The following is a 27806-nucleotide window of genomic DNA, read 5'->3' on the forward strand; positions in this document are numbered from 1 at the left end:
GCCCGTTTTTAAGACTTTTTAGGGGCTGTTTTTTTCAAAAAAAAAAATCAAATCCCTGGGCTGTGCAGGGAATCCAGAAATCACAGGCAGCCACTGAATTGTAGATTTGTGTACTTTAAGATATGCAGACTTCAACTCCCAGAAATCCCTCAACCGACCTGGGGAATTCTGGGAGCTGAAGTCCACACTTTTCAAAATTCCCATGGTTGATAAAAACAGCCCCCTCTCTCTGCCTCAATTCTGCTGGGTGTTATCCAAAGTAAAGGCAAAGGCAGCTTCATTTTGAATTATTTATATCAAGTTTATTGGCCGCCATCTTACTTTTCACGTTTCTATTACGATATCCTAAACCGGTGTTTCTCATGAAGTAAAGACCACTTTATTTTACACTAGCTAGCCGGGTATTTATTTATAGGGGGAAAATGTCCGGAACAAAGGTAATTTGGGAGCGCGCAGAAGAATAGTCGAAATCCAGTCCAAAGTGCAGAGAGCCAAATCAGATTCGTCAAACAGTCCAAAGATCAGGAATAACAAGCAGAAACGCAGGAATGAAACACTACAACAGGAGACGAGAAGAGGAATATGGCTCATGGGTGCGTCTTAAATCAGGCTGCAGCCAGCTATCTTTAATTTAATTTAATTTAATCTTTAATTTAATTTAATTTAATTTAATCTTGCTTGACAAGGAGCCTCACTGAGCATCGTCACTCTGCTCTCCGCTCTACCGTCCACATCCAAGAGATTACACTGCTGATACAGATGTTGTGCTTGTGTTGTGTCAACCAAGTCTGATGTCTCCCCAGGCTGACGTCCCACTGGTTTAGCTGAAGCAGTTTCTTCAATGTGTGAGTTGTGGGTTGCGACACATGGTCTCTCCTCTGGAGAGCCCGCTGTTCCTGAACGAGAAGCGGATTTCCTTCCCCGTCTCAGGATCTCAAAGTTGCCTCCTCCACAGGTAAGTTTGGATGGAGTGAGCTCTCGCACGGTCCTTGAGGTAACCCACCTGATGGTCCAAGATAGTGAAAGAAATATCGGCAGGCCCACTGAAAAGAGAGCATAAATTCCGGTCAAAGGAAATGTGGGACATTTCTGCTTTCGGAGTTTCAAGATTCTGTCAAGGCAAGCCTTACAATAAAGTAGAATCCGCTTGTCTGGTTTTGTTTCCTATCTGGAAATTCTGAATTTTGCAAGTCTCGAAATACAAATCTCTCGCTGTCTGTTTTACAGACTGAGTAACTAGGGAAGGTTTCTTCCAAATTCCTTTCTCCGCCCGTCATGCAGTCCTGGCACTGACAAAACCCCTTTTATTAAAACGAATGTGTATTCCTCTCCTTCGCATTCAACAAAGGCCTGGCAAACAGACTTTCAAAGGAGTATTTATGACCACAGACCTTATCTATCTTGGAAAGCTGCCATGGGAATATTATCCCAAATGAGGGGCTGTGAAAGGAAAACCTCGGCACAGAGTCTCTGAGATTCACGGACAGATCTTCACACTCCTGAAACGAATCTAACAACCGGATTGTTTCCTGCAAATGCCCCCTCCCCTTTCGCTCCTCTTTTGTTCCCCATGGGAGGGGCCATTCACTGTCCACCTGTGGCTTTGCTCCCAAGTCGACCCTGATTTCCAAGCTGTTGTTTTCTTCTGGCAGCTCACACTGGGAACAGGCTCCCCCTGTTCCTCTGCCTCCTTGCTGTCTAGCTCCGAAGGCAGCTGAGAACTGCCAGACGGCCTCGGCCCTGTCTCTGCCTCCGACGCAGAGCCCTCATCCGAGCCTTCCCCAGCCTCCAGGACTGGCCCATGCTCCTCCCCAACTTCCTCACTGTCCGACTCTGCCTGTTTCTTTCATTCCCTCCCGCCTTCCTTCCTCTATTCTTCTTCCTTCCTTCCTCTCCTTTCTCTTTTCTTTCTCTCTGTTTCTACCTGTTTCTCTCTCTCATCCCTCCCTTCTTCCCCTTTTCTTCTTCCTTCCTTCCTTTCTCCTTTCTCTTCTTTCTTTTTTTCTCTTTACCTGTTTCTTTCATTCCCTCCCTCCTTCCTCCCTCTTTTCTTCTTCCTTCCTTCCTTCCTTCCTTCCTTCCTCTCCTTTCTTTTTTCTCTTCTTTCTCTCTGTTCTTACCTGTTTCTCTCTCTCATTCACTTCCTCCCTCTTTCCTTCCTTTCTTCCCCTTTTCTTCTTCCTTCCTCTCAAATTTCTCTCCTTTCTTTCACTCACTATTTATCTGTCCCCTTCGGGGGAAAAGGGCAGCATATAAATATAATAAATGATAATGATAATGTTTCTCTTTCTCATTCCCTCCCTGCCTCCTTCCTTCCTTCCTTCTTTCCTTCCTCCCCCCCTCCCTTCCTTCCTTCTTGAGCAGGGGGTTGGAGGGCCATGACACCTCTTATCGTTCCCTAGGCAGTATCACTTTTTATCCACCTCCCAAGCTTCACACCGGCGCAAAATATTCCCAATTTGGGCTCCTCCAGATCCTCCCCACTTACTCGTTCAACACCACCGCCACCGCAACGCCGTCGGGTCTCAGGAAAGCCGAAGTCTTCAACTTACAGATGTCAAACAAGCAGTTGGAGGTGAGCCCGACTCTCACAGAGCCTTCGGTGATGAATTTGCTGCCCGGAAGAGAGAAGACATTAGCCGACCCCACTGGACAGAACCTTAATCCAGTTCACAAACATTTAAACTATAAAACTGCCTCCTTCCCTCCGTCGCTTCCTCGGCAGCCTGCGGAACTCCTGCCCACTGGATGAGTTTGCTGCAAGGAGGCAAATTGCTGGGAGGCAGAGGCCAAAGGATGGGGGCCGGTGGGTGGCAAGGCTACATTTGGTGTATGAGATGCACCGAAATTTTCACCCTCTTTTAGGGGAGAAAAAGTATGTCTTATACTCTGAAAAATACGGTATGGCCTATGTACAAGCGATTAAAATTCGGGGATGTGAAAACTGCTGTTTAATCAACCAAGAGCCATCGGTTATAAAACTGCCTCCTTTTCTCCGTCATTTCCACAGAGCCTGCGGGACTCCCTGCCACCGGATGAGTCCATTCTACAGCATCTGTATCTCTTGTGTTTTTTCTTTCCTCACCAACCACTTCCTTCGTGCCGTGCAAAACCGTCTCGGCTGCGTTTACCTGAAATGCCCCAGGTGGTAGAACATGGGCTGCTTGTAGAACTCATCCTTGAGGGGGTTGACTATGATGGGGCTGTCCACAGGATTGTCCACCCAATTGGGGCCCCCTTCCATGTCGAGGACCAAGTTCCAGTCGATCCACCCGGTGACGAAGTGGTTGAGATTCTGCAGAAGCCAAAAGCATCAGGAGGTTTTACTACGGCCCAAGAAACCTTCCCTCTGCATGCAGGGCGTGGGGGGCATTGGGGGGGGGGGGGGAAACAGGACATTTTGGGGGTTTTCCAAAATTGAGCCATTGAGCAAAACCCAAAAGAATCGAGCTTCAGACTACTGTCTTTCTTGGGCTCACGGAGAACTAGTTTGAAGATCCAAACCTTCATTCAGAAGTTGTGGGTGAAGAAGAGATTGGGTGGCCATTTGTCTGAAATGGGATAGAGTGTCCTGCTTGAATGGGGGTTGGACTAGAAGACCTCTGAGGTCCCTTCAAATTCTGTTATTCTGCCTGCCTTCCTTCCTTCCCCTTTACTTCTTCCTTCCTTCCTTTTCTTCTTCCTTTCTTTCTCTCGCCTTTCTCTTCTTTCTTTCTCTCTCTTTTGACCTGTTTCTCTCTCATTCCCTCGCTCTCTCCTTCCTTCCCCTTTTCTCCTTCCTTCCCTCCTTCCTTCCTTCCCTTCTCTCTCCTTTCTCTTCTTTCTTTCTTTTTTTTCTCTTTACCTGTTTCTTTCATTCCCTCCCGCCTTCCTTCCTCTATTCTTCTTCCTTCCTTCCTCTCCTTTCTCTTTTCTTTCTCTCTGTTTTTACCTGTTTCTCTCTCTCATTCCCTCCCTTCTTCCCCTTTTCTTCTTTCTTCCTTCCTTTCTCCTTTCTCTTCTTTCTTTTTTTCTCTTTACCTGTTTCTTTCATTCCCTCCCGCCTTCCTCCCTCTTTTCTTCTTCCTTCCTTCCTTTCTTCCTCTCCTTTCTTTTTTCTCTTCTTTCTCTCTGTTTTTACCTGTTTCTCTCTCTCATTCACTTCCTCCCTCTTTTCTTCCTTTCTTCCTCTTTTCTTCTTCCTTCCTTCTTCTCAAATTTCTCTTCTTTCTTTCTCTCACTTTTTACCTGTTTCTCTTTCTCATTCCTTCCCTCCCTGCCTCCTTCCTTCCTTCCTTCCTTCCCTCCTTCCTTCTTGAGCAAACGGTTGCACTAGAAGACTGCCAAGGTCCCTTCTAACTCTGTTATCCATCCATCCTTCCTTCCTTCCTTCCTTCCTTCTTGAGCAAGGGGTTGGACTAGAAGACCTCCAAGGTCCCTTCCAACTCTGTTATCCATCCATCCATCCATCCTTCCTTCCTTCTTGAGCAAGGGGTTGAACTACGAGACCTCCAAGGTCCCTTCCAACTCTGTTATCCATCCATCCATCCATCCATCCTTCCTTCTTGAGCAAGGGGTTGGACTAGAAGACCTCCAAGGTCCCTTCCAACTCTGTTATCCATCCATCCATCCATCCTTCCTTCCTTCTTGAGCAAGGGGTTGGACTAGAAGACCTCCAAGGTCCCTTCCAACTCTGTTATCCATCCATCCATCCTTCCTTCCTTCTTGAGCAAGGGGTTGGACTACGAGACCTCCAAGGTCCCTTACAACTGTTATTCTGCTATCCTCAAGCCCACCCCTCTTTAAGGCAGAGTTTTGGGCTACTGACGCAGCTTTTTCCAAAGACTGCACCACGTCCTTTGAAGTCTGAGAAACTGCACAGACATTTCGATGACTCCTCCATCCCTACCGCTCTCATCATGGAAGAGATCAATTTTTCGAGTCGTAACAAGGGATCCTCTTACCGACAGGATATTTCTGCTGTAATAGATGCCTCTCTCCCAGCTTCCCAGGGCCACCTTCACCTCCCAATCCAGAAAACCATTGCAAGCTTCTGTATAGAGCAGAAAGAAATCGGGGTACAGGCGATGCGTAATGTCCAGAGTAAGTCCAGCTGGAGTGACCGAGTCAAAGTACCAATGGATGCCAATGCCGGACACGAAGGCCGCTGCGGTACTATTGCCAATCACCTGTCAGGGGACAAAAGGAAGGATGGTTGTGCCATGGTTGTGTTGTAGCCTGCCAACAGCCACCAGAGCTGGCAGCAGAGTCAGACAGTGAGGAGGGTTGGGTAGGAACCTGGGCCAGTCCTGGAGTCTGGGGAAGGCTCGGAGGAGGGCTCTGTGTCAGAGGCAGAGAGGGGGCCAGGGCCGTATGCCAGCTATCAGCTGCCTTCAGAGTCAGACATCAGTGAGGCAGAAGAACAGCTGGAGCCTGTTCCCCGTGTGCGCATGCACAGAGTTGCCAGACGAAGGGAAGAGCTAAAGAACAGGGGTCGACTTGGGAGTAAGGCCACAAGTGGACGGTGAATGGCTCCTCCCAGAGGGAATAAAAGAGGAGCGAAAGGGGAGTGGAGTTTGCAGGAGACCATTAGTTCGCTTAATTGTTTCGGGACTCTCCGAGACTCCTGGCCAAGTTCCGCAGAGATCATCCTGGCAGCTTTCCAAGCCAGATGAGGTCTGTGACCATAAATCCTCCCTTGAAAGACTTTGCTGGATGTGAAGGAGCAGAATTCACAGCCAATTAATAAAAGAGGTTTTTTTTCGGGACAAGGAGTTTGCTGCATGCTCTCGGGAAGCCTCGGTCAGAACAGGTTGTGATGTGTGAATAACAGTCCTAAGTCACTCTTTTTTTAATGCCGTCGTAACTTCAAATTGTCACGGTTGTAAGTCGAGGACTCCCTCATCCTCGCGTGGGGAACCCACCTGGTCGGCCCAGTTCGGCAAGTGGCACCTGCCGTCATCCAGGATCATCAGGAGGACATTGGCGTGACGGCTGGCGGCCAGGGCCGGACCCAGATCTTGAATGATAAAGTCGCGCTGATGTGGCGGCGAGAAATAATTGCACGGAAACTCTTCGCGGCTTATGAAAAGGGCGGTGACTGGTTCGTTCTGAGAGCTGAGTGCCCAGAAAGTAATATTGTTTTTGGCGTACTCATCTAAGAACCTAAATTTTAAAAAAAACCCAATCAAAACAGAATGCCGTAATAATGTCAGCTTTAGCGGGCCGCATCTTTGCCGGGAAAACAAAAAATATTTCACGCCCCTTTCTATTTTTCTTACATTCCTGACAGTGAGAACAATTAATCAGTGGAACAACTTGCCACCAGAAGTTGTGAATGCTCCAACACCTGAAGTCTTTGAGAAGATGTTGGATTATGCATTTGTCTGAAGTGGTGTAGGGTTTCCTGCCTAAGCAGGGGGTTGGACTAGAAGACCTCCAAGGTCCCTTCCAAATCCTTCCTTCCTTCCTTCTTTCCTTCCTTCCTTCCCTCCCTTCCCTTCCAGAAAAGAAGGTTTTTAAGAAGATGTTGGATAACCATTTGTCTGAAGTGGTGTAGGGTTTCCTGCCTAAGCAGGGGGTTGGACTGGATGACCTCCAAGGTCCCTTCCAAATCCATCCTTCTTCCTTCCTTCCTTCCTTCCTTCCTTCCTTCCTTCCTTCCCTGCTCTTCCCTTCCAGAAAAAAAGGTTTTTAAGAAGATGTTGGGTAACCATTTATCTGAAGTGGTGTAGGGTTTCCTGCCTAAGCAGGGGGTTGGACTAGAAGACCTCCAAGATCCCTTCCAAATCATTCCTTCCTTCCTTCCTCCCTCCCTCCCTCCCTCCCTCCCTCCCTCCCTTCCTTCCTTCCTTCCTCCCTTCCCTTCCCTTCCCTTCCCTTCCAGAAAAGAAGGTTTTTAAGAAGATGTTGGATATACTCTGAAGTGGTGTAGGGTTTCCTGGTGCAGGGGGTTGGACTAGAAGACCTCCAAGGTCCCTTCCAACTCTGTTATTCTATTCTATCCTATTTAGGGAAGCCCCTATCTCCCAGCTTTCTGGCTGACCTAAAGGTGTACAGGTAAACTTTGACGAAGGAATGAAATAATCTGTTTAGAGCTAGCCTAGCAAGGAGGAGTTAAAGCTCAAATGAAAGATGATATTAACTTATTTTTAAGTTTGTTTTAGAATGTTTTTGTTAAAGATCTATATTCTGGGAAGTCGGGAGGGTTGGGAGGGGGTTGGGAGGGAGGGAGGGAGGGAAGTAAATATTTGTAAAAGGTTTTTTTTCAAAACTTTCATTTAAAAAAAAGGGGTGGAGCCCTAAAGTGGGTGGGATTTAGCTAGGGGAGGAGCCTGCTCAATCCAAGGTTTAAGAAGCCGTTTCTAAACCAGACGAGATTGGGGGGGGAAATGTTATTACCTGATAAAATAGAGACTCCAGGCCTTGTGGTAACGGTCACCTGGATTTCCCTTTAACCGGGATTTGCCGTGAACCATGTTGTTGGCCCTTAGCCAGCCAGGACTGGTCCAAGGGCTGCCGACCAGGGAGAGGGGCCTCTCCGCATGGGCCATGATACGATGGAGCAGGGGGATCTGCAGAGAGAAACGACAACTGTCTCCGGGGATCGCCTGATCCACCCCCCGACCTTTCACACAACCTCCTTGCGGGTTTATGGACTTTTGACCGTGTTAATCTTGGCACTCTGCAGGTAGTTCTCGAGTTACGCCTGCCAGGGAGCTTGCCCATTGCAGTCGTTAAGCTGCAGCACTCATAAAACAGGTTACCGACCCGCCGGATCGACATTTTTCATGGCGGCTGTTAGGCAAACGACTGTAAAGGAGAAGTTGAAACTGGGATGGAATGCGGGATTTTCACCGTGTCTTGTGACCGACCGCCTGTTGCCGTTTATGGGTGTGTTGTGCTGGTTTTCTGCCTGTTCTGATTCGAGCCTCGACCAATCGGGGAAGACACACCAACCTCCCTCCCTTCTTAAGACTGATGATGTTCCCTAGTTGGGTAATGAAACGCCTGCAAGGAAACCACCAAGCTCAGAGAGCACGAGGGACCCGACACTCCCCCCCCTCCTTGTCATTTACTCCCTGAACCCCTCTCCCTTCTAACACTGATGATATTATCTAGTTGGGTAATGAAACGTCTGCAAGGAAACAACCGAGCTTAGCAATCACTGGGATTCCACAGTTCTCTTCCTCCTCCCCTCCTCCTCCTCCTCCTCCTCCCCTCTCCCCCTCCTTTTATTCCTCTTCTTCTTCTCCTTCTCCTCCCCCTTCCTCCTCTTCCTCTTCCTCCTCTTCTTCCCCTTCTTCTCCTTTTCCTCCCCCTCTTCCTTCTTCTCCTCCCCTCTCCTTTTCTTCTTCTTCCTTCTCCTCCCCCTCCTCCTCCTCCCCTCTCCCCCTCCTTTTATTCCTCTTCTTCTTCTCCTTCTCCTCCCCCTTCCTCCTCTTCCTCTTCCTCCTCTTCTTCCCCTTCTTCTCCTTTTCCTCCCCCTCTTCCTTCTTCTCCTCCCCTCTCCTTTTCTTCTTCTTCCTTCTCCTCCCCCTCCTCCTCCTCCCCTCTCCCCCTCCTTTTATTCCTCTTCTTCTTCTCCTTCTCCTCCCCCTTCCTCCTCTTCCTCTTCCTCCTCTTCTTCCCCTTCTTCTCCTTTTCCTCCCCCTCTTCCTTCTTCTCCTCCCCTCTCCTTTTCTTCTTCTTCCTTCTCCTCCCCCTCCTCCTCCTCCCCTCTTCCCCTCTCCTTTTCTTCCTCTTCTCCTTCTCCTCCTCCCCCCTCTTCCCCCTTCTTCCTCTTCCTCCTCTTCTTCCACATCTTCTCCTCCTCTCCCTCTTCCTCCCCCCTTCCTCCTCCTCCTCCCCTCTCCTTTTATTACTCTTCTCCTTCTCCTCCCCCTCTGCCTCCTCTTCTTCCTTCTTCTCTTTCTCCTCCCCCTCTTCCTCCTCCTCTTCCTCCCTCTCTTCCTCCTCTTCTTCCTTCTTCTCCTTTTCCCTTTCTTCCTCCTCCTCTTTCTCCTCCTCTCCCCTCATCCCCTCTTCTCCTCTCCTTTTCTTCTTTTTCTCCTTCTTTCTCTTCTCCTTCTCCTCTTCTCATTTACTCCCTAAACCTTCCTCCCTTCTAACACTGATGATATTACCTAGTTGGGTAATGAAACATCTGCAAGGAAACAGCCAAGCTCAGAAACCACCGAGGACGCCACAACTCTATTTGGTGTGCAGAGAGAGCACTATTTCTCGCCACAAAGTGGGAGCCAGCCTTCGATGCCACTGTCAAGCTGAGCATTTACCCAAACTCACCCTAAGCTTGGTGTCTTCGGGGGCCAGTTCAAAACACTTCAGTTCGAAGTCATCCACGCATCGGTCACCGTAACTGTAGGGCCGTGTGGAAAAGTCGGAGCAGCCAATGGGCCAGCGCAGCAAATTGTACTCAATTCCTGCAGAAGCGGAGAGAGAGAGAGAAAGAGAGAGAGAGAGAGACAGAGACAGACAGAGAGATAGAAAGAGAGAGAAAGAGAGACAGAGACAGAGAGATAGAAAGAGAGAGAAAGAGAGAGAGAGACAGAGAGATAGAAAGAGAAAGAGAGAGAGACCGAGAGAGACAGAGAGAGAGACAGAGAAAGACAGAGAGATTGAGACAGAGAGATAGAAAGAGAAAGAGAGAGAGACCGAGAGAGATAGAAAGAGAGAGAAAGAGAGAGAGAGACAGAGAGATAGAAAGAGAGAGAAAGAGAGAGAGAGACAGAGAGATAGAAAGAGAAAGAGCGAGAGACCGAGAGAGAAAGAGAGAGAGAGATAGAAAGAGAAAGAGAGAGAGACCGAGAGAGATAGAAAGAGAGAGAAAGAGAGAGAGACCGAAAGAGAGAGACAGAGAGATAGAAAGAGAAAGAGAGAGAGACAGAGAGAGACAGAGAGATAGAAAGAGAAAGAGAGAGAGAGACCGAGAGAGAGAGTTAGAAAGAGAGAGAAAGAAAGAGAGAGAGACAGAGAGAGAGAGAGACAGAGAGAGAGAGATAGAAAGAGAAAGAGACCGAGAGAGACAGAGAGACAGAGACAGTCAGAGAGATAGAACGAGAGAGAAAGAAAGAGAGACAGAGAGACAGAGAGAGAGACAGAGAGATAGAAAGAGAAAGAGAGAGAGACCGAGAGAGACCAAGAGAGAGACAAAGACAGAGAGAGAGAGAGCGAAAGAGAGAGAAAGAGAGATTCGGACAGTGAGGAGGTTGTGGAGGAACCTGGGCCAGTCCTGGAGTCTGGGGAAGACTCAGACGAAGCCTCTGCATCAGAGGCAGAGAGGGGACCAAGGCCATCTGGTAGTTATTTTCTGCCTCCGGAGTCTGATACCAGCGAGGCGGAAGAACAGCAGGAGCCTGTTCCCAGTGTGCCCATGGGCAGAGCTGCCAGAAGACAAGGACAGTTAAGAAAACAGGGTCGACTTGGGAGTAAGGCTTGGAGACGATTGGCCTCTTCCATAAGACATACAAGAGGAGCGAACGGGAGGGGAGTTTTTGCAGGAAGCAATTAGTTCGTCTGGTCGGTTCAAGCTTTGAGAAGGTCTGTTGGACTCTGTGCTACGTTTGGCCTTGCTCTGCATTGGGCCATGAGGTCTCTGGCCGCATTTCCCAGGGAGATAAAGGTGGGTGTTTATCAACATTCCTTTGAAAGGCTGTGGCAACTCCAGCAGACATCTGCCTGAATCTTCACAGGCTGTTTGTGAAGCCCTGCGGCCGTATAAATAAAAGAGGGTTCGGGGAACTACGATTGTGATTGATGCTTTATACGAGAACCTAGCTCAGAACAAGAGCCTCAGGGTGCTAGTTTTCCCCAAGCTGCTAGATTTCATCAAGCGGTCACTCCCAATTTTCTCACCTTCGTCCGAGAAATAAGAGCGGAGAAGGTGGTTTTGGGCTCCGTAAGACAAACGCAGGATGTTGATGGCGGCAGAGTCGGTGAGCGCCCCGCCGAAGCCTTTGACGTATTGGTGCTGAACGGAGGGGTTGTAGGTGTAGAAAATCCCACCTGAGAGACAACAACGAACAGAATGAACAACATGAGTTGGGAAGGGACCCTTGGAGGTCATCCAGTCCAACCCCCTTTCCCCCAGGTTTACCTGAAGTTCCTGAGCTGGTATCTACTATTTGCCCTTCGCTCCGCTCCAAGCGTTGTCCCTCCCTGCTGGTTGTGTACTTGACGAAGTTGCCGACATCCGGGAGGGAGAGCGGGTCCACCGTGTCGCAGAACGTTGCGTTGCAAACGCACACCATGGCATTTTCGCCAAGGAGTTTAGGACTGCAGGGCTGGCGGGCTAAAATCAATCGAAATTGGACAAGTGGGGGGAAGAGGTGAATTTAGACCCCTGCCGACCAGCACAACGGAGCCCCGCCCACTCTTCCTTCCGGCTCCACCCACAAAAGACTTCCCAAAGGCTTCCCCACTGACCTCCGGCCTCGACCATCCCTAGGAAGACAAGGAACAGCACAGCCAAAGCATCCCCGGACTGCATAGCAGCGATAAAACATCAGCCTTTGAAATTTAGGGAAATTTGCCTGTAAAAGGGGGGGAAAGATGCATTTTTGGAGGGTGGGGCATCATTTGAAAAGTTGTTAAGTTATTCATGCAGGGTTTCTGCAGCCCAAGTCCTAAATCTGCCCCTCCCACAATCTATTTTCTGCGAGACGTCGCCTCCTCCACCTCCAGCACAGAGTCCAACATAGACCGCATTTTATCTACTATTTGTTCAGCCTATTTTTCCCAGGTCAAAATCGATTTCATTGAGGGCTGCATCAGGGTTGTTTGATGTGCGGCAGAGGGCGTGGCCAGCTCAACATCACTCGTGTGGGGGTGCCTATGGTAGCCTGAGCACTCTGCCAGCAAAAATGAGCTCCCGAGATCTGTTTTTGGCTGCGACAGCCTCCTGCAATCCTCTGCCAGCGAAAACGGGCTCCCGAGATCTGTTTTCGGCGGCGACAGCCTCCTGCAACCCTCTGCCAGCGAAAACGGGCTCCCGAGATCTGTTTTCGGCGGCGACAGCCTCCTGCAACCCTCTGCCAGCGAAAACGGGCTCCCGAGATCTGTTTTCGGCTGTGAAGGCCTTTTGTCAATATGAAGAAACAACATATCACTTCTGGCAGACTAGATACCTCCCAAAATTCTCGGAAGATCACCGCCAGTTCACCTCCCCTCTCCTGGCGGGAAACAGGATGGGCAGATCTGAATAGATAGGCCCCCACCCTACCTCCAGTCCTAGCTAGCCAGATGTTGATAAGGCCTTGTTGACTGATAATTAAGTTGTGGGCGAAGGTGGTTTTAATACAGACCGATTTCGCTGCAGATTTACATTCCTATTGACGCATTTTTACACAGCTAAAAGTTTTGTTTTATGCGTTCAAAGTTGTAAGGGTGATGAAAAAAAGGTAGTGTCTTAGGACTATTTTCGACATTTATTTTATTTTTTATTTTATTTTATTTATTTTATTTTATTTTTTATTTATTTTATTTATTTATGTTATTTATTTATTTATTTACTTTATTTATTTTTTATTTATTTATTTTATTTATTATTTATTATTTATTTATTTTATTTATTTTATTTATTATTTTATTTATTTTATTTATTTTATTTATTTTATTTACTTTATTTATTTTATTTATTTTATTTATTTTATTTATTTATTTTATTTATTTTATTTATTTTATTTATTTTATTTATTTTATTTATTTTATTTATTATTTGTTTAATTTATTTAATTTATTTAATTTATTTAATTTATTTAATTTATTTAATTTATTTAATTTATTTAATTTATTAATTTATTCTATTCTATTTTGTATTTTATTTTAATTTATTTTATTTTATTCTATTCTATTTTTTATTTTATTTATTTTATTTTATTCTATTCTATTTTTTATTTTATTTATTACTTTATTTATTATTTTATTTATTTTATATTATTTGTTTTATTTACTTTATTTATTTACTTCAATTATGACCGTTACAGCATCCCCATGGTCACGTGATCAAAAACCAGATGTTGGCCACCATCTCGTATTTATGACGGTCGCAGTGTCCGTCCCATGTGGTGACTTTCTGAACGAGCCCAGACAATAGCAATAGCAATAGCAGTTAGACTTATATACCGCTTCATAGGGCTTTCAGCCCTCTCTAAGCGGTTTACAGAGTCAGCGTATCGCCCCCACAATCTGGGTCCTCATTTCACCCACCTTGGAAGGATGGAAAGCTGAGTCAACCCTGAGCCGGTGAGATTTGAACAGCCGAACTGCAGTCAGTTGAAGTAGCCTGCAGTGCTGCATTTAACCACTGCGCCACCTCGGCTCAATGGGGATGCCAGATCCCCTTAACCACCATGTCGGTAACTGAACGGTTGCATGGTTTCACTTCACAAATGTGGCAAGAAAAGTTGTGTATTGGGGGGAGGGGGGAAACGTCCGCGAACAAACGTCTCGCTTAACAACAGGGATTTGGGGGACATGCGGTTTGCGTGTCAACCGCAGCCCAGCCCGCTTCCTACAGCGTCACTTCCCCCAGTTCTGTTTTGTCTCCAAGACATTCATCCTCCATCCAAATCTATAACAAACAGCCCTTCCGATGCTCGTAAAAACCAACAAAGACATTAAAAAATATATATGTTGGTCCATCTTGCCAGAGGTTTTACACCACGATCGATATGGAACATGGAATAATAATAATAGAGTTGGAAGGGGCCTCGGAGGTCCTCTAGTCCAGCCCTGTGCTCGAGCAGGAGACCCTACACCATTTCCGACAAATGGTATGGACAAACATTTCAGACTTTTTTTTAAAAAAAAAGGGCATTCCTATGTCTCTTTGTTGACCTGGCCTACCTCGAAGGGTTAACATCGATCTTGAAAGTTTCTGTCCCTCTGTCTTATACGGAATAGCATCAATCTGGTATTTGATGGAGCTTCTTTCTCACTTTCCCATCAATTTTTGGACTGGGGAGAAAATCTCTCCCTCCTTAATAGCTCTTTCATTGATTTGATTTGATTTGATTAAGTTTGTATGCCGCCCTATTCCCGAGAGACTCAGGGCGGCTCACAGTAAAAAGGGAAGGGATACAAAAAATAAAATAAAATTCTACAACTGCCGTAACCTTTCATCTTTTCTCTAAGGGCAGTTCCAAAATAACAGAGTTTGGAAGGGACCTTGAAGGTCTTCTAGTCCAGCCCCCTGCTTAGGGTGTAGGAAACCCTAACACCACTTCAGATACCTCGAGCGGCTTCCCTGATTCATGTATACGACGGTTTAGCCGCACAAGTCCTTATTCCACCACCCTAAAATCACTTTGTCCCACATTCCCGAAATGCTTTCTCCCCCGATTTGTAATCCTGCTCACACTTTCTGCGATCCTGAAGTCATTGTTTCCCCCGTTCCACAATCCGGAGATACTACCCCCCGCCCCCCGTAATTTGCAACCAGAAACCACATTTTCCCCATTCTGAGATTCCTTTCCCCCCCCCCCCCCCGTTCTGTGATCTTGAAATCACATTCCCCCTCCATTCTACGATCCTGAAACTGCCCCCCATCCTTTTCCTGGCGACCGTAACAAACGCAGAATAGTAGGTTATCAACTTACCTGTCGAACGCTTTATTTCGGCACTCGGAAAGGTTGATGTTAAGTTCCCAGGGCGCGGAGAATAAGAATCAGGCAATTGTAGCTCCTGGCTCAATTCTTGTATAGCTGGGAAGGAAGCCAACGGCTCCGGCATCAAAAATGATGACGCGTGTCTCGTCAAAGACGACAGCTGGGAGACCTGACTGGCTGGTCCAGAAAAATGACAATTAAGAAACTTCCATAGAATATCAATTATTACCTGGATGAAACTAAAGGAAGTTAGACTTCCAGAGAACTGAAGAACAATTCCACAGGAACGAAGAAGCGGATAAGGAGAAGTCTTGAGATCACCCCAAAAATGCTCCGGGCAGTTACTCCTCGCACGAGACCACAATTGTCAATTGTATCCAGCAGGTTTAATGCTCCCATCTTCCTCAAAACAGGAGCGACAAATTTCAAAATGACAGTGTATGCTTTGCAAATTTCCTTTCCTAGTAATTTTGGCGAAGTCTTGTTTAACAAGCTATTTGAAAGTTAGGAGCTTTTTAACACGTCCCACGTTTCATTCTACCCGGCGAGTTTTCTTCCATTAGCCATTTAGCAAAGGCGAAATGTTTTAAATCCAAGTTTAAAGATTTAAAAACCCTTTAAAAAAAAAAAGCAATCAGAAAAAGGGAGATCGGAATATGGATTTTGGAAAGGTATAAAGAGACCAGATGGATTTGAAAAAAAGATTTTGAAGTTAATGGTAAGAAAATTTCTGGGAAGAAACTGTTCTTTTCAATTCTTTAAAAAAAAAAACTGATAAGATGACAGTTTGAAGGTTGGACACTAGAGGGAGCTAACCATATTCAGGTAGTCCTTGAACTTACAACAACCTTTAGTGACCATTCAAAGCACTGGAAAATACGGGCTCTGGGAAGTCGGGGGGAGGGAAGGGAGGTGGGGTCTTAGGGGGGAGGGGGGAGGGGGGAAATATAGTACATGTTAGATTTTAAAATAACACGATTGCACTTGTATACTGTTGCTCTTTAATTCTAGTGTTAAAATAAGACAAGCTGAATATATTGATAGCAGAGATACACCGAAGGGAGGAGTAGAGGGAAAGAAGAAAGAGCGGTAGAGAGGGTGAGAGAAAGGATTGGAGGGAGGGTGAGAAGGAAGGGAGGGAGTGTATTGGGAGAGAGGAGTGATAGAGGGGGGAGGGAAGTAGGATAGAGGGGAACGTTGGAGGGAAGAACGAAAGTTGGAGGGGGGTGAAAGAAAGGGTGTATGGGGGTCGAAGTGGTGTATTGGGTTTGTATTTTGGGGGGTATTGTTGACAAGAGGGTGGGCTGTGTTTATTGTTCAATGTTATATGCCCCGGTTATGCACAGTATATATGTGATTCTACGAAATGAAATGAAATAAAACATATTTACAACAAAGCACTGGAAAATACGACTTATGGCTGTTTTTCACACAACCTTCGTAGCATCCCCATGATCAGGTGATCAAAATTCAGATGTTTGGCCACTGACTTGTATTTATGACGGTGGCAGCATCCTGGGGTCATGTGATCCCCTTTTGACACCTTCTGATTTCCCACTGATATGGAAAAAAGATACTACATTAAATATACAAATGAAACTGTCTGCTGCCTTAATAATCCAACGGGTAGGCAGAATGGAAACCAGAAGAGCAAGGTGTGCATTTTTCCTAGATTGCATTTAGGAAAGAAGCTTATTAAAGCTTTGAAGAATTTTATGAGAAGGGACAAAGGGAAGAAAAAAAATAACAGAGAAGTTTAGGACATTATTTGAAATTAAGGGACTCCAGGAAGTTTATTTGAAGGGATTCAAAGATCGTGACAACTAAAAGGAAGGAATTCAAAGTGGGTTTATATGACCAAAGTTAAAAGTTTGGATTCGCTCACGATTAAAGTGAGACAAAATCAATCCTCAGATTAGAAGTGATTTTGTCACTTTTCCACCCTTGCTGTGCATCCCTTTCACATCCTCGCCTTACAACCATTTGCAGTGATTCACTTAACAACCGCGTTGTAAGTGTGAGGAGACACACACACACACACAGAGTTGCTAGGCCAGGAAGTCCATTTACTCAAGGTTGAGCAGATAGCAGCAGACAAGGGAAGAAACAGCAATCAGTAAATTAAATTAGTTTTGTTCTCAACAGGAGTGCGCAGAAGAACAGTCTCAATCCAGTCCTAAGTTCAGAGAGCCAAGTCAGATTCGTCAAACAGTCCAAAAGTCAAGGTTTTGGGAATCACAAGTAGTAGGAATGACACACTATAACAGGAGACCAGAAGAGGAATATGGTTCAGGGGTGGCTCTTAAATCAGGTTGCAGACAGATGTCTTTAATTAAGAAAGTTACGGTACTCCCATGCTTGGCAAGGAGCCTCATTGAGCATCGTCGATATGCTCTTAGCTCAACAGACGGTGTCAAGGGATTGGAGACTGAGCATCATCCGACAGCTGTTGTGATAGTCCTTGTGTGGATCAACCAGGCTGACATCCCACTGGTTTAGCTGAGGCAGCTTCTTCAAAGTCAAACTCGGGGAAGAAAATTCGCTTCTTGTTCAGGAATAGCGGGCTCCCGCAGGGAAGAGCCCGCTATTCCTGAACAAGAAGCAAATCTCCCCATCTCAGGACCTCAAAGATGCCTCCTCCACAGGTAGGTTTGGATGGAGTGAGCTCTCGCGCGGTCCTTAATGTAACCCACCTGATGGTCCAAGATAGTGAAAGAAATATCGACAAACCAGCTGAAACGAGAAGATTAAATTCCGGTCAAAGGAAAGGTGTGACATTTATGCTTTCAGAATTGTAAGATTCTGACAATAAAGTAGAATTAACTCGTCTGGGTCTGTTTCGTATCTGGAAAGCTAACGTTAATTTTGCAAGTCTGGAAGTACAAATCTCTCGCTGTCTGTTTTACAGACTGAGAAACTAGGGAAAGTTTCTTCCAAATTTCTTTCTCTGCCTGTTATGCAGTTCTGGGCTACTCTGCCTCTTATCTAATTGCTCCCAAGGCAGCCTCTCTTTTTCCATTCCTCAAACTTCACCCGAGGAATCTCCTAGCCCACAAATATTCCCAATTTGGGACCCTCCAGGTCCTCTCCACTTACTCGTTCAACACCACGACCACCGCCGTGCCGTCGGGTCGCAGAAAAGCCAAGGCCTTTAACTGACAGCTGTCAAACAAGCAGGGGGAGGTCAAAGCAACGCGAACGGATCCTTCGGGGATGAATTTGCTGAAGAGAGAAGAAAGAGAAGAAAGGGGGAAGGAAGGAGGGAAGGAAGGAGGGAAGGAAGGAGGGAAGGAAGGAGAGAAGGAGAGAAGAAAGGAGGGAAGGAAGGAGGGAAGGAAGGAGAAAAGGAGAGAAGAAAGGAGGGAAGGAAGGAGGGAAGGAAGGAGAGAAGGAAGGGGGAAGGAAGGAGGAAAGGAAGGGGGAAAGGAAGGAGAGAAGGAGAGAAGAAAGGAGGGAAGGAAGGAAGGAAGGAGGGAAGGAAGGAGGGAAGGAGAGAAGGAGAGAAGAAAGGAGGGAGGGAAGGGGGAAGGAGGGAGGGAAGGAAGGAGGGAAGGAAGGAGAGTAGGAGAGAAGAAACGAGGGAAGGAAAGAGGGAGGGAGGGAAGAAGAAGTAGGACCGTTGTAAGATAAGATGGATTTATGGGATGGTAAGAAAGCAATTTCAAGTATATTGTCAACTGCAGGGAAAAAATTGTTATAAATACATATTATTAATAACAGTTATGAGATCATATAATTGTGAACGTATATAGGAAATTGATAAATAAAATTTAAAAAAAAAGAATTTGCTGAAGAGAGAAGAGAGTTGTTAGCTGAAGTCACCACAGAGAGATCAGTTCAGCTAGTCCTCCACTTACAAACGACTCATTCAGTGACCAGAGTTACATCGGCACAGAGAAAAGTGGCTTATGACTGGTCCGCACAAAACCGTCAAATGATCAGAATTTGGGTACTTGAAAAGCGCTGCTTAATCTACTAAGAGCCATCGGTTATAAAACTGACCCCCCCCTTTCCCTCCAATCGCTTCCTCGGCAGCCTGCGGAACTCCCTGTCACTGGGCGAGACCACGTTATAGCATCTGAATTATTCTTTTTCTCATCCCACCGCTTCCTCCGCGCCGTGCAAAAACCGTCTCGGCTGCGTTTACCTGAAATGCCCCAGGTGGTAGAACATGGGCTGCTTGTAGAACTCATCCTTGAGGGGGTTGACAATGATGGGGCTATCGACAAAGTTGTCTATCCAACAGGGGCCCCCTTCCATGTCGAGGGCCAAGTTCCAGTCGATCCACCCGGTGACGAAGTGGTTGAGATTCTGCAGAGGCCAAAAGCATCAGGAGGTTTTATCGGTTCCCTTTGCATTCCGGGGGTGGGGGTGGGGGTGGGGGGGAGAGCGACATTTCTGGGTGGAGCGAAACCCGAAAGAATCGAGCTTCAGACCCCTGTCTTTCTTGGACTCCCGGAGAACTAGAGAGGGAAGGTTCTCTGAAGATCCAAACCTGCCTCCAGAAGTTACGGGTGAAGAAGAGATTGGATGTCCATTTGTCTGAAATGGGATAGGACTTCCTGCTTGAGCAGGGGGTTGGACTAGAAGACCTCTGAGGTCCCTTCCAACTCTGTTATTCTGTTATCCTTCCTCCCTTTGCTTCCTTCTTTTGCTTCCTTCTTTTGCTTCCTTCTTTTGCTTCCTTCTTTCCTCCCTCCCTCCCTTCCTGAGTAGGGGTTGGACTAGAAGACCTCCAAGATCCCTTCCAACACTGTTATTCTTCCTTCCTTCCTTCCGTCCGTCCATCCTCCCATCCTTTCATCCTTTCTCCCTCCTTCTCTCCCTTTCTCCCTCTCTCCCTCCCCTCCTCCCTTCCCTTCCTTCCTGAACACGGGGCTGGACTAGAAGATCTCCACGGTCCCTTCCAACACTGTTACTCTTCCTTCCTTCCTTCAGTCCATCTTTCCATCCTTTCATCCTTTCTCCCTCCCTCTCGCCCTTTCTTCCTCCCTCCCTCCCTCCCTCCCCTCCTTCCTTCCCTTCCTTCTTGAACACGGGGCTGGACTAGAAGACCTCCACGGTCCCTTCCAACACTGTTATTCCTCCTTCCTTCTGTCCATCCTTTCATCCTTTCTCCCTCCCTCTCTCCCTTTCTTCCTCCCTCCCTCCCCTCCTCCCTTCCCTTCCTTCCTGAACACGGGGCTGGGCTAGAAGACCTCCACGGTCCCTTCCAGCTCTGTTATTCTGCTATCCTCAAGCCCACCCCTCTTTAAGGCAGAGTTTTGGGCTACTGGCTCAGCTTCTTCCAAAGATGCTCCGGCGTCCTTTGAAGTCCACGAAACTGCGCAGACTTTTCAATCCCTCGTCCATTCCAGCCACTCTTATCTTACCGTTGAAGAAATCAATGTTTAGGTCATAGCAAGGGTTGCCCTTACCGACAGGATATTTCTGCTGTAATAGGTGCCTCTCTCCCAGCTTCCCAGGGCGACCTTCACATCCCAGTACAAAAAACCATTGCAAGCTTCTGTGTAGAGCAGAAAGAAATTGGGATACAGGCGATGCGTAACGTCCAGAGTAGGTCCAGCTGGGACGAGGAAGTCAACGTACCAATGGACGCCAATGCCGGATACGAAGGTCGCTGCGCTACTATTGCCAATCACCTGTCAGGGGACGGAGGGAAAGAAGAGGAACCTCAATACACCCAGCCTTTCACTTACGACAGCCCGTTTAGTGACCAAAGTTACAATGGCATTGAGAAAAGGGATTTACGACGGCCCCTTTCGCGACCTTCCCAACAAACCAAAGTCAAAGGGGCAAGGCTGATTCACTTAATGACCATCCGACTGACTTCACCCCGGCAACGATTCGCTTAACGACTGGGGCAAGAAAAGTCGTCAAACGAGGCAAAATGAGGGGAACCAGTCTCAAGGACTTTCGGCTCGATTGTGATCATAAGCCGAGGTCTACTGTTGTGGGCCGCCAGCAGCTAGCAGAGCTGGCAGTAGAATCGGGCAGCGCGGAGGTTGGGGAGGAACATGGGGGCTGAGGAAGACTCAGACGAGGGCTTTGCGTCGGAGACAGAGAGGGAGCTGGACAGCAGCGAGGCAGAAGAACAGCTGGAGCCTGTTCCCAGCGTGCGCCTGCGCAGAGCTGTCGGAAGACGAGAACAGCTAAGAAATCAGGGTCGACTTGTGAGTAAAGCCACCCCTTGGAGGTGATTGGCCCCTCCCAGGGGAAGCAAAAGAGGAGCGAATGGGGAGGGGTCCTTTTGCAGGAAACAATTCGCCCCTTCCGTCGTGTCAAGAGTGGAAAGTTGTGTTTGGGATTATAAGAGACTCTTTGCCAAGTTTTCCCTTGTCCTGTGTTCTGAAACTAGTTATCTGGCAGCTTGCCATGTGAGATAAGGTGCGTGTGGATAAATATTCCTCTGCTAAGCCTTGCAGACTGTGAATGAAAGGACTTTCACCCCTGGGGGGTGGTAGTGGTCAGGTGATTGTCGCCATTTTATGACAAGCAAAATCAATGGGGGAGGAGAGAGTTGGACTTGCTTAACGGCTGCAGGTTTCGCTTAACGACAATTGCTGTGACGATTCACTTAACTCCCAAGGATGAATTACACATTTGTAAAACGGGGGTGCGGCTCACTCAATCGTAGCTTTGCTCGGCAGTGGAAAATCTGGTCGTAAATCCAGGACCGCCCGTCGTCGGGTAGATACGCCCTATGGGTCAAAGGCCTACCTGGTTGGCCCAGTTTGGCAAATGCGACCTCTGGTCGTCCAGGATGATGAGGTGAACATCTGGGTGGCAGCTGGCGGCGAGGGCAGGCCCCAAGTCCTTAATGATAAAGTCGCGTTGATGTTGCGGTGAGAAAATATTAACCGGAAAGTCTTTATAAAATAGCCAAAGCAAAGTGCGTGGTTCATTCTGAGCGCTTACTGCCCAGAACGTTATGTTGTTTTTAGCGTACTCATCTAGGAACCTAGATTCAAACAGAGAAGGTTGCAATCGTGTTAATTCAGCCGGCGGCATCTCTGCCCTCAAAACAAAACAGAAAAAAATTTCAAAACCCCTTGTATTTATGAAAACCTCTGTTTCCCAGCCCTCTGGCTGACCGAAAGGGGTAATATATCCCATCGGAATTGGCAAAGGGATCAAAATAAATCCACAGGTTTGAGTTAAATCTCCCAGAGATTTACACTTCAGTTTGGCTTAGACGAACTGATGGGCAAGGATGGGAGAAATGGGTGGGCTTCGGCTCCCACAATTCTCCAGCCAAGTTCTCTTGTTTTTTGGCTGATTCTTTTGGCTGTTTTCAGGCTGTTTTTTCGAGAGAAAAATGGGCTGAAAAACGACCTGAAAAAATGGCTTGAAAACAGCTTGAAAAACAGCCTGAAAATAGCCCCCCAAATGGGCCAAAAACAGCCTGTGTTTTTTACTTTTTTCAGGCCATTTTTCCAGCCATTTTTTAGGCCAAAATCAACCCCAAAACCAGCCTGAAAATGGCCCAGAAGGTGGCCAGAAAACAGCTGGTTTTCATACTGGTTTTTTGGCATTTTAAGGCTGATTTTTGGGCAATTTTTTTCAGGCCAAAACCAGGTCGAAAACCAGCCAGAAAATGGCCAGAAATCGGCCCAGAAACAGCCAAAAAAACAGGTAGTTTTTCTGATTGTTTTCAGACTCTTTTTTGGCCAAAAGTGGGCCAAAAACCAGCCTGAAAATGGTCCAAAAACCCGGCCTGAAAACAGTCAGAAAAATAACTTGAGAACAGTTAAAAAACAGGCCATTTTCCCAGCCAAAATTCTCCCCAAAACTGGCTTGAAAATGGCCCAGAAACTGAGCAGAAACTAGCCCAGAAAATGGCCCCCAAACCATCTTGAAAGTGGCCTGAAAAAATGCCCCCATTTTCTTGGCCATTTTCAGGCCAGTTTTTACTCAAAAAAACAGCGAATAACAGCTTGAAAAATGGGCAGGGGCGCGGCCAGCCAGTGGTCTGATTTGCTGGTTCTCCGAACCGCACAGAATTGAAACAACCGATTGAGGCGAACCGGTGCGAATGGCAGCAACTCATCTCTGCTTATTACCTGATAAAATAGCGGGCCCAGGTCTTGTGGTAACGGTCGCCTGGTTTTCCCTTTATCCTGGATTTCCCTTCAAGCTTGTTGTTTACCCTAAGCCAGCCAGGACTGGTCCAAGGGCTGCCGACCAGGGAGAGGGGCCTCTCTGCATGGGCCATGATACGATGGAGCAGGGGGATCTGCAGAGAGAAACGACATCGGTCTCCGGGGATCGCCTGATCAACCCCTGACCTTTTACACAACCTCCTTGCGGGTTTATGGACTTTGACCGTGTTAATCTTGGCACTCTGCAGGTAGTTCTTGAGTTATGACAGCCCTGGAGCTTGCCCATTGCAGTCGTTAAGTTGTAGCAGTCATAAAACGGGTTACCGACCCGCCGGATCGACATTTTTCATGGCGGCTGTTAGGCAAATGACTGTAAAGGAGAAGTTGAAACTGGGATGGAATGCGGGATTTTCACCGTGTCTTGTGACCGACCGCCTGTTGCCGTTTATGGGTGTTTTGTGCTGGTTTTCTGCCCGTCTGATTCAAGCCTCGACCAATCAGGGAAGGCACACCAACCTCCCTCCCTTCTTAAGACTGATGATGTTCCCTAGTTGGGTAATGAAACGTCTGCAAGGAAACCACCAAGCTCAGAGAGCACAAAGGACCCAACACTCCTCCCTCCCTTCTCAGTTACTCCCTGAACCCCTCTCCCTTCTAACACTGATGATATTATCTAGTTGGGTAATGAAACGTCTGCAAGGAAATAACCAAGCTCAGCAATCACTGGGATTCCACAGTCCTCCTCCTCCTCCCCTCTTCCCCCCTCCTTTCTTCCTTCTCCTTCTCCTCCCCCTCTTCCTCCTCCCCTTTCCTCTCTTCTTTTCTTCCTCATCTTCTTCCTTCTTCTTCTCCACCCCCTCTTCCTCATCTTCTTCCTTCTTCTCCTTCTCCTCCTCCTCTTCCTCCTCCTCTTCTTCTCCTCCCCTCTCCCCTGCATCAAGGACACCACAGCTCATATTGGTAGCAGGAACGAGGCTGCAACTCAATCTGGAAGCCCCTCAGTGTGTTTGTGTGTGTGGGGGGGTGTTAAGTCTAGCCTAACTCACCCTAAGCTTGGTGTCTTCGGGGGCCAGCTCAAAACACTTCAGTTCGAAGTCATCCACGCATCGGTCACCGTAACTGTAGGGCCGCGTGGAAAAGTCGGAGCAGCCAATGGGCCAGCGCAGCAAATTGTACTCAATTCCTGCAGAAGTGGAGAGAGAGAAAGAGAGAGAGAGAGAGAGAGAAAGAGAGAGAGGGAGAGAGAGAGAGGGAGAGAGAGAAATATTCTGGTCGCCTAATTTTTACAGTCAGAAAAAGAAGAGAAAAAATACAAAACTTAAAAGGAAAAGGTTCCCCTCGCATAGATGTGCTACTCGTTCCCGACTCTAGGGGGCGCTGCTCATCTCCGTTTCAAAGCTGAAGAGCCAGCGCTTTCTGAAGACGTCTCCGGGGTCATGTGGCCGGCATAACTCAACTCCCGAAGCCGCACGGAACGCTGTTCCCTTCCCACCAAAGGTGGTTCCTATTTTTCTACTTGCATTTTCTTACATGCTTTCGAACTGTTAGGTTGGCAGAAGCTGGGACAAGTCACGGGAGCTCCCTCCGTTAACGCGGCGCTAGGGATTCGATTTTTTTTTTAAAAAAAAAAACAGCCTGAAAAAAGCCTTAAAAATGGGCTGAAAAAAGCTTTAAAAATTGGCCAAAAAAGTCTCAAAAATGGGCTGAAAAAAGCCTCAAAAATGGGCTGAAAAAAGCCTCAAAAACGGGCTGAAAAAAGCTTTAAAAATTGCCCAAAAAGCCTCAAAAATGGGCTGAAAAACATTTTACATGCTTTCAGACTGCAAGATGGGCAGAAGCTGGGAAAGGAACGGGAGCTCACTCTGTTACGTGGCGCTGGGGATTTGAACCGCCAAACTGCCGACCTTTCTGATCGACAAGCAGTGTCACTGAGCCACTGCATCACAATACAAAACTTAAGTCCACCAATAATAATAATAATAATAATAATAATAATAATTATTATTATTATTATTATTATTATTATTATTATTATTATTTGGATGGATGGGTGGAGCCCGACTAGTAACCAATGCCAAATCCGGCGAAACAACTGGCCGCTGTGATACAATTGTACAATAACAACAACAACAATAATAATAATAATAATAATAATAATAATAATAATAATGCCATCGGTTGGTTCAAGAGTGGAAAGTTCTGTTTGTGACTATAAGAGACAATTTTTTGCCTTGCCCTGCGTTTGGAAACTAGTTATCTGGCAGCTCTCCAAGCGAGATAAGGTTCATGTGGATAAAGATTCCTCGGAAAGACTGTTTGCTAAAGACTTGCGGACTGCGAATGAAAGGAATTCACAGGCGTGTAAATAAAAGAGGTTTTGCAGAGAGCAAGACTCTGCTTCTTGCTTTCTAAGGAAGGTTTTGGGTCAGAACACAGCTGTCCCTAGCTTGATTTCATCAGGCGGTCGTTCCCAATTTTCTCACCTTCGTCCGAGAAATAAGAGCGGAGAAGGTGGTTTTGGGCTCCGTAAGACAAACGCAGGACGTTGATAGCCGCAGAGTCGGTGAGCGACCCGCCGAAGCCTTTGACGTATTGGTGCTGAACGGAGGGGTCGTAGGTGTAGAATATCCCACCTGAGAGACAAGAATGAACACAAGGAACAACATGACTGAGTTGGAAAGGGACCCTTGGAGGTCATCTAGTCCAACCCCCCCACCTTTCCCCCAGGTTTACCTGAAGTTCCTGAGCTGGCATTTCCTATTTGCCCTTCGCTCCGCTCCAAGCGTTGGCCCTCCTTGCTGGTTGTGTACTTGACAAAGTTGCCGACCTCCGGGAGGGAGAGAGGTTCCACCGTGTCGCAGTACGTTGCGTTGCAAACGCACACCATGGCATTTTGGCCAAGGAATTTAGGACTGCAGGGCTGGCGTGCTAGAGAGCGGGCAAAAATGGGCAGGAGATGGAGAAAAGGGGGTGAATTTAGACCCCTACCCACCCACCAGGACAATGGAGCCCTGCCCACTTTTCCTTCCGGCTCCATCCACAGGAGACTTCCCAAAGGCTTCCCCACTGACCTCCGGCCTCGACCATCCCTAGGGGGACGAGGAACAGCACAGCCAAAACATCCAGTTTCTGCATAGCACCCTTGACACATCAGCCTGCAAAATTTAGAGAAGGGAGTGGGCATCATTGGCAAAGCTCTTAAGTTATTCATGTAGGAAGGACTCTTGCAGCCCAAATCCTAAATCTCCCCCCCCCCACGCTCCAATATATATCTTGCAAAACGTAGCCCCCCCCCCAACATCCAGCCAGCAAACACTCAGTTTCATTCAGTTGCCCAGACTTATGGGTTATTATTATGGGTTATTAAAAGAAGATGATTTAGTGACCCTTCAAAGTTACAACCACACTTTGAAAAAAGCTGCTGTATTTTTCGGATTATAAGACATGCCTGACTATAAGATGCACTTAAATTTAGAAGAGGGGAAAAACAACAAAAATGACTTTGGCCTCTGCGTGCCTCATTTTCAGCCATTTTGGGGGGATTTTTTCAGTCTGTTTTTGAGGCTTTTTCAGCCCGTTTTTAGGCTTTTTTTTCACCCATTTTTGAGGCCTTTTTCCACTCATTTCGAGACTTTTTTCAGCCCATTTTCGAGACTTTTTACAGCCCATTTTTGAGGCTTTTTACAGCGCATTTTTGAGGCTTTTTCAGCCCATTTTCGAGGCTTTTTTCAGCCCATTTTTTGAGGCTTTTTTGGCCAATTTTTAAATCTTTTTTTCATCCCATTTTGAGGCTTTTTTCAGCCCATTTTCAAAGCTTTTTTCATCCCATTTTGAGGCTTTTTCCAGCCCATTTTCAAAGCTTTTTTCCAGCCCATTTTTCAGGCTTTTTTCATCCCATTTTTGAGGCTTTTTCCAGCCCATTTTCAAAGCTTTTTTCAGCCCATTGTTGAGGATTTTTTGGCCAATTTTAAAAGCTTTTTTCAGCCCCTTTTTGAGGCTTTTTTCAGCCCATTTTCAAAGCTTTTTTCAGCCCATTTTTGAGTTTTTTTCAGCCCATTTTTGAGGCTTTTTGGGCAATTTTTAAAGCTTTTTTCAGCCCATTTTCGAGGCTTTTTTCAGGCTGTTTTTTTTTAAAATCAAATCCCCAGCACCACATAATGGAGGGAGCTCCCGCGACTCGTCCCAGCTTCTGCCAACCTAGCAGTTCGAAAGCAGGTTAAAAATGCGAGTAGAAAAATAGGAACCACCTTTGGTGGGAAGGGAACAGCGTTTCGTGCGCCTTCGACGTTGAGTCATGCCGGCCACATGACCACAGAGACGTCTTCGGACAGCGCTGGCTCTTCGGCTTTGAAACCAAGATGAGCACCTCCCCCTAGAGTCGGGAACGACTAGCACATATTATGTGCGAGGGGAACTTTTTCCTTTCTCTTTAAAATCACTATCCCGCATTCCCGAAATACTTTCCCCCCAATTGGTAATCCTGGCCACACTTCTTTTTACCCTCTCGGTGATCCTGTTTCCCCCCTCCCATTCCACAATCCTGAAATACATTTCCCCTAATTTGCAACCTTCTGAAATTTTTCCCATTCTGAAATCCCTTTCCCCCCACCCCATTCCGCGATCTTGAAATCATTTTTTCCTCTCCATTCTCCCATCCTGCAACGCCCCCCCCCCCCAACTCCTTCCCTGGCACTGTAACAAACACGGGTTCGTACGTTGTATTCCTACCTTATCAAATGCCTTATTTTTTTTTCCAGAGCTTGGAAAGGTGATGCTGTTTTCCAGGGAGAACCGAAGAAGAATCAGGATATCTCAGCTACTGGCTCAAATCCTCTGTGCTGGGAAGGAAGTTTGGCAGCTCTGGGACAAAAAAAATAAATGTATGGCACTCATCCAATATGAGAGCTGGCTTGGCTAGAACATTAGCAATTAAGAAACTTCCTTCAAATGTCAATTATTATTATTATTAAAAAATTGAGCGAAGTCAGACCTCCAGGAAAGAAATGTTAAAGCAACCACAATGGAATGAAGAACCAGAAAAGGAAATGACTTGAGATTGCCCAAAAGCACTCCAGGCAGCTGCTCCTCACAAGGGACTATAAATCTCCCGCACGTTTAA

General features: G+C 46.8%; 2 protein-coding genes across 2 annotated transcripts; both read right to left on the reverse strand.

The window, feature by feature from the left end:
• Positions 1 to 912: 912 nt before the first annotated feature.
• LOC116523249 (lysosomal acid glucosylceramidase-like) lies at positions 913 to 11728 on the reverse strand. Its single transcript, XM_032238340.1, has 10 exons — positions 11404 to 11728; positions 11075 to 11269; positions 10834 to 10983; positions 9265 to 9401; positions 7381 to 7553; positions 5904 to 6144; positions 4944 to 5168; positions 3132 to 3295; positions 2489 to 2614; positions 913 to 1043 (listed from the first exon to the last, which is right to left on the reverse strand). The coding sequence occupies exons 1-10, from the start codon at positions 11465 to 11467 to the stop codon at positions 935 to 937; spliced, it is 1584 nt and encodes a 527-aa protein (XP_032094231.1). The 5' UTR covers positions 11468 to 11728; the 3' UTR covers positions 913 to 934.
• Positions 11729 to 17209: 5481 nt separating this feature from the next.
• LOC116523245 (lysosomal acid glucosylceramidase-like) lies at positions 17210 to 25822 on the reverse strand. Its single transcript, XM_032238337.1, has 10 exons — positions 25759 to 25822; positions 25421 to 25615; positions 25171 to 25320; positions 23734 to 23870; positions 22649 to 22821; positions 21306 to 21546; positions 20003 to 20227; positions 18733 to 18896; positions 17682 to 17807; positions 17210 to 17318 (listed from the first exon to the last, which is right to left on the reverse strand). The coding sequence occupies exons 1-10, from the start codon at positions 25820 to 25822 to the stop codon at positions 17210 to 17212; spliced, it is 1584 nt and encodes a 527-aa protein (XP_032094228.1).
• Between the last annotated feature and the right edge of the window lie 1984 nt (positions 25823 to 27806).

The sequence above is a fragment of the Thamnophis elegans genome, unplaced genomic scaffold (assembly GCF_009769535.1).
Source record: "Thamnophis elegans isolate rThaEle1 unplaced genomic scaffold, rThaEle1.pri scaffold_123_arrow_ctg1, whole genome shotgun sequence".
Taxonomy (NCBI): Eukaryota; Metazoa; Chordata; class Lepidosauria; order Squamata; family Colubridae; genus Thamnophis; species Thamnophis elegans.

What these genes read in the sequence shown, in the direction of transcription:
- LOC116523249 (XM_032238340.1), bottom strand. Translation starts at nt 11,467, where the DNA reads ATGCAGTCCGGGGATGCTTTGGCTGTGCTGTTCCTTGTCTTCCTAGGG. An exon ending in CCGAAGACACCAAGCTTAGG is followed by an intron (nt 7,554 to 9,264) that starts GTGAGTTTGGGT and finishes TTCTCTCTGCAG; the next exon opens with ATCCCCCTGCTCCATCGTAT. An exon ending in TGGAGTCTCTATTTTATCAG is followed by an intron (nt 6,145 to 7,380) that starts GTAATAACATTT and finishes TTTAAAATTTAG; the next exon opens with GTTCTTAGATGAGTACGCCA.
- LOC116523245 (XM_032238337.1), bottom strand. Translation starts at nt 25,822, where the DNA reads ATGCAGAAACTGGATGTTTTGGCTGTGCTGTTCCTCGTCCCCCTAGGG. An exon ending in TGCCAGCTCAGGAACTTCAG is followed by an intron (nt 25,321 to 25,420) that starts GTAAACCTGGGG and finishes CTTGTCTCTCAG; the next exon opens with GTGGGATATTCTACACCTAC. An exon ending in CTCTTATTTCTCGGACGAAG is followed by an intron (nt 23,871 to 25,170) that starts GTGAGAAAATTG and finishes CCACTTCTGCAG; the next exon opens with GAATTGAGTACAATTTGCTG.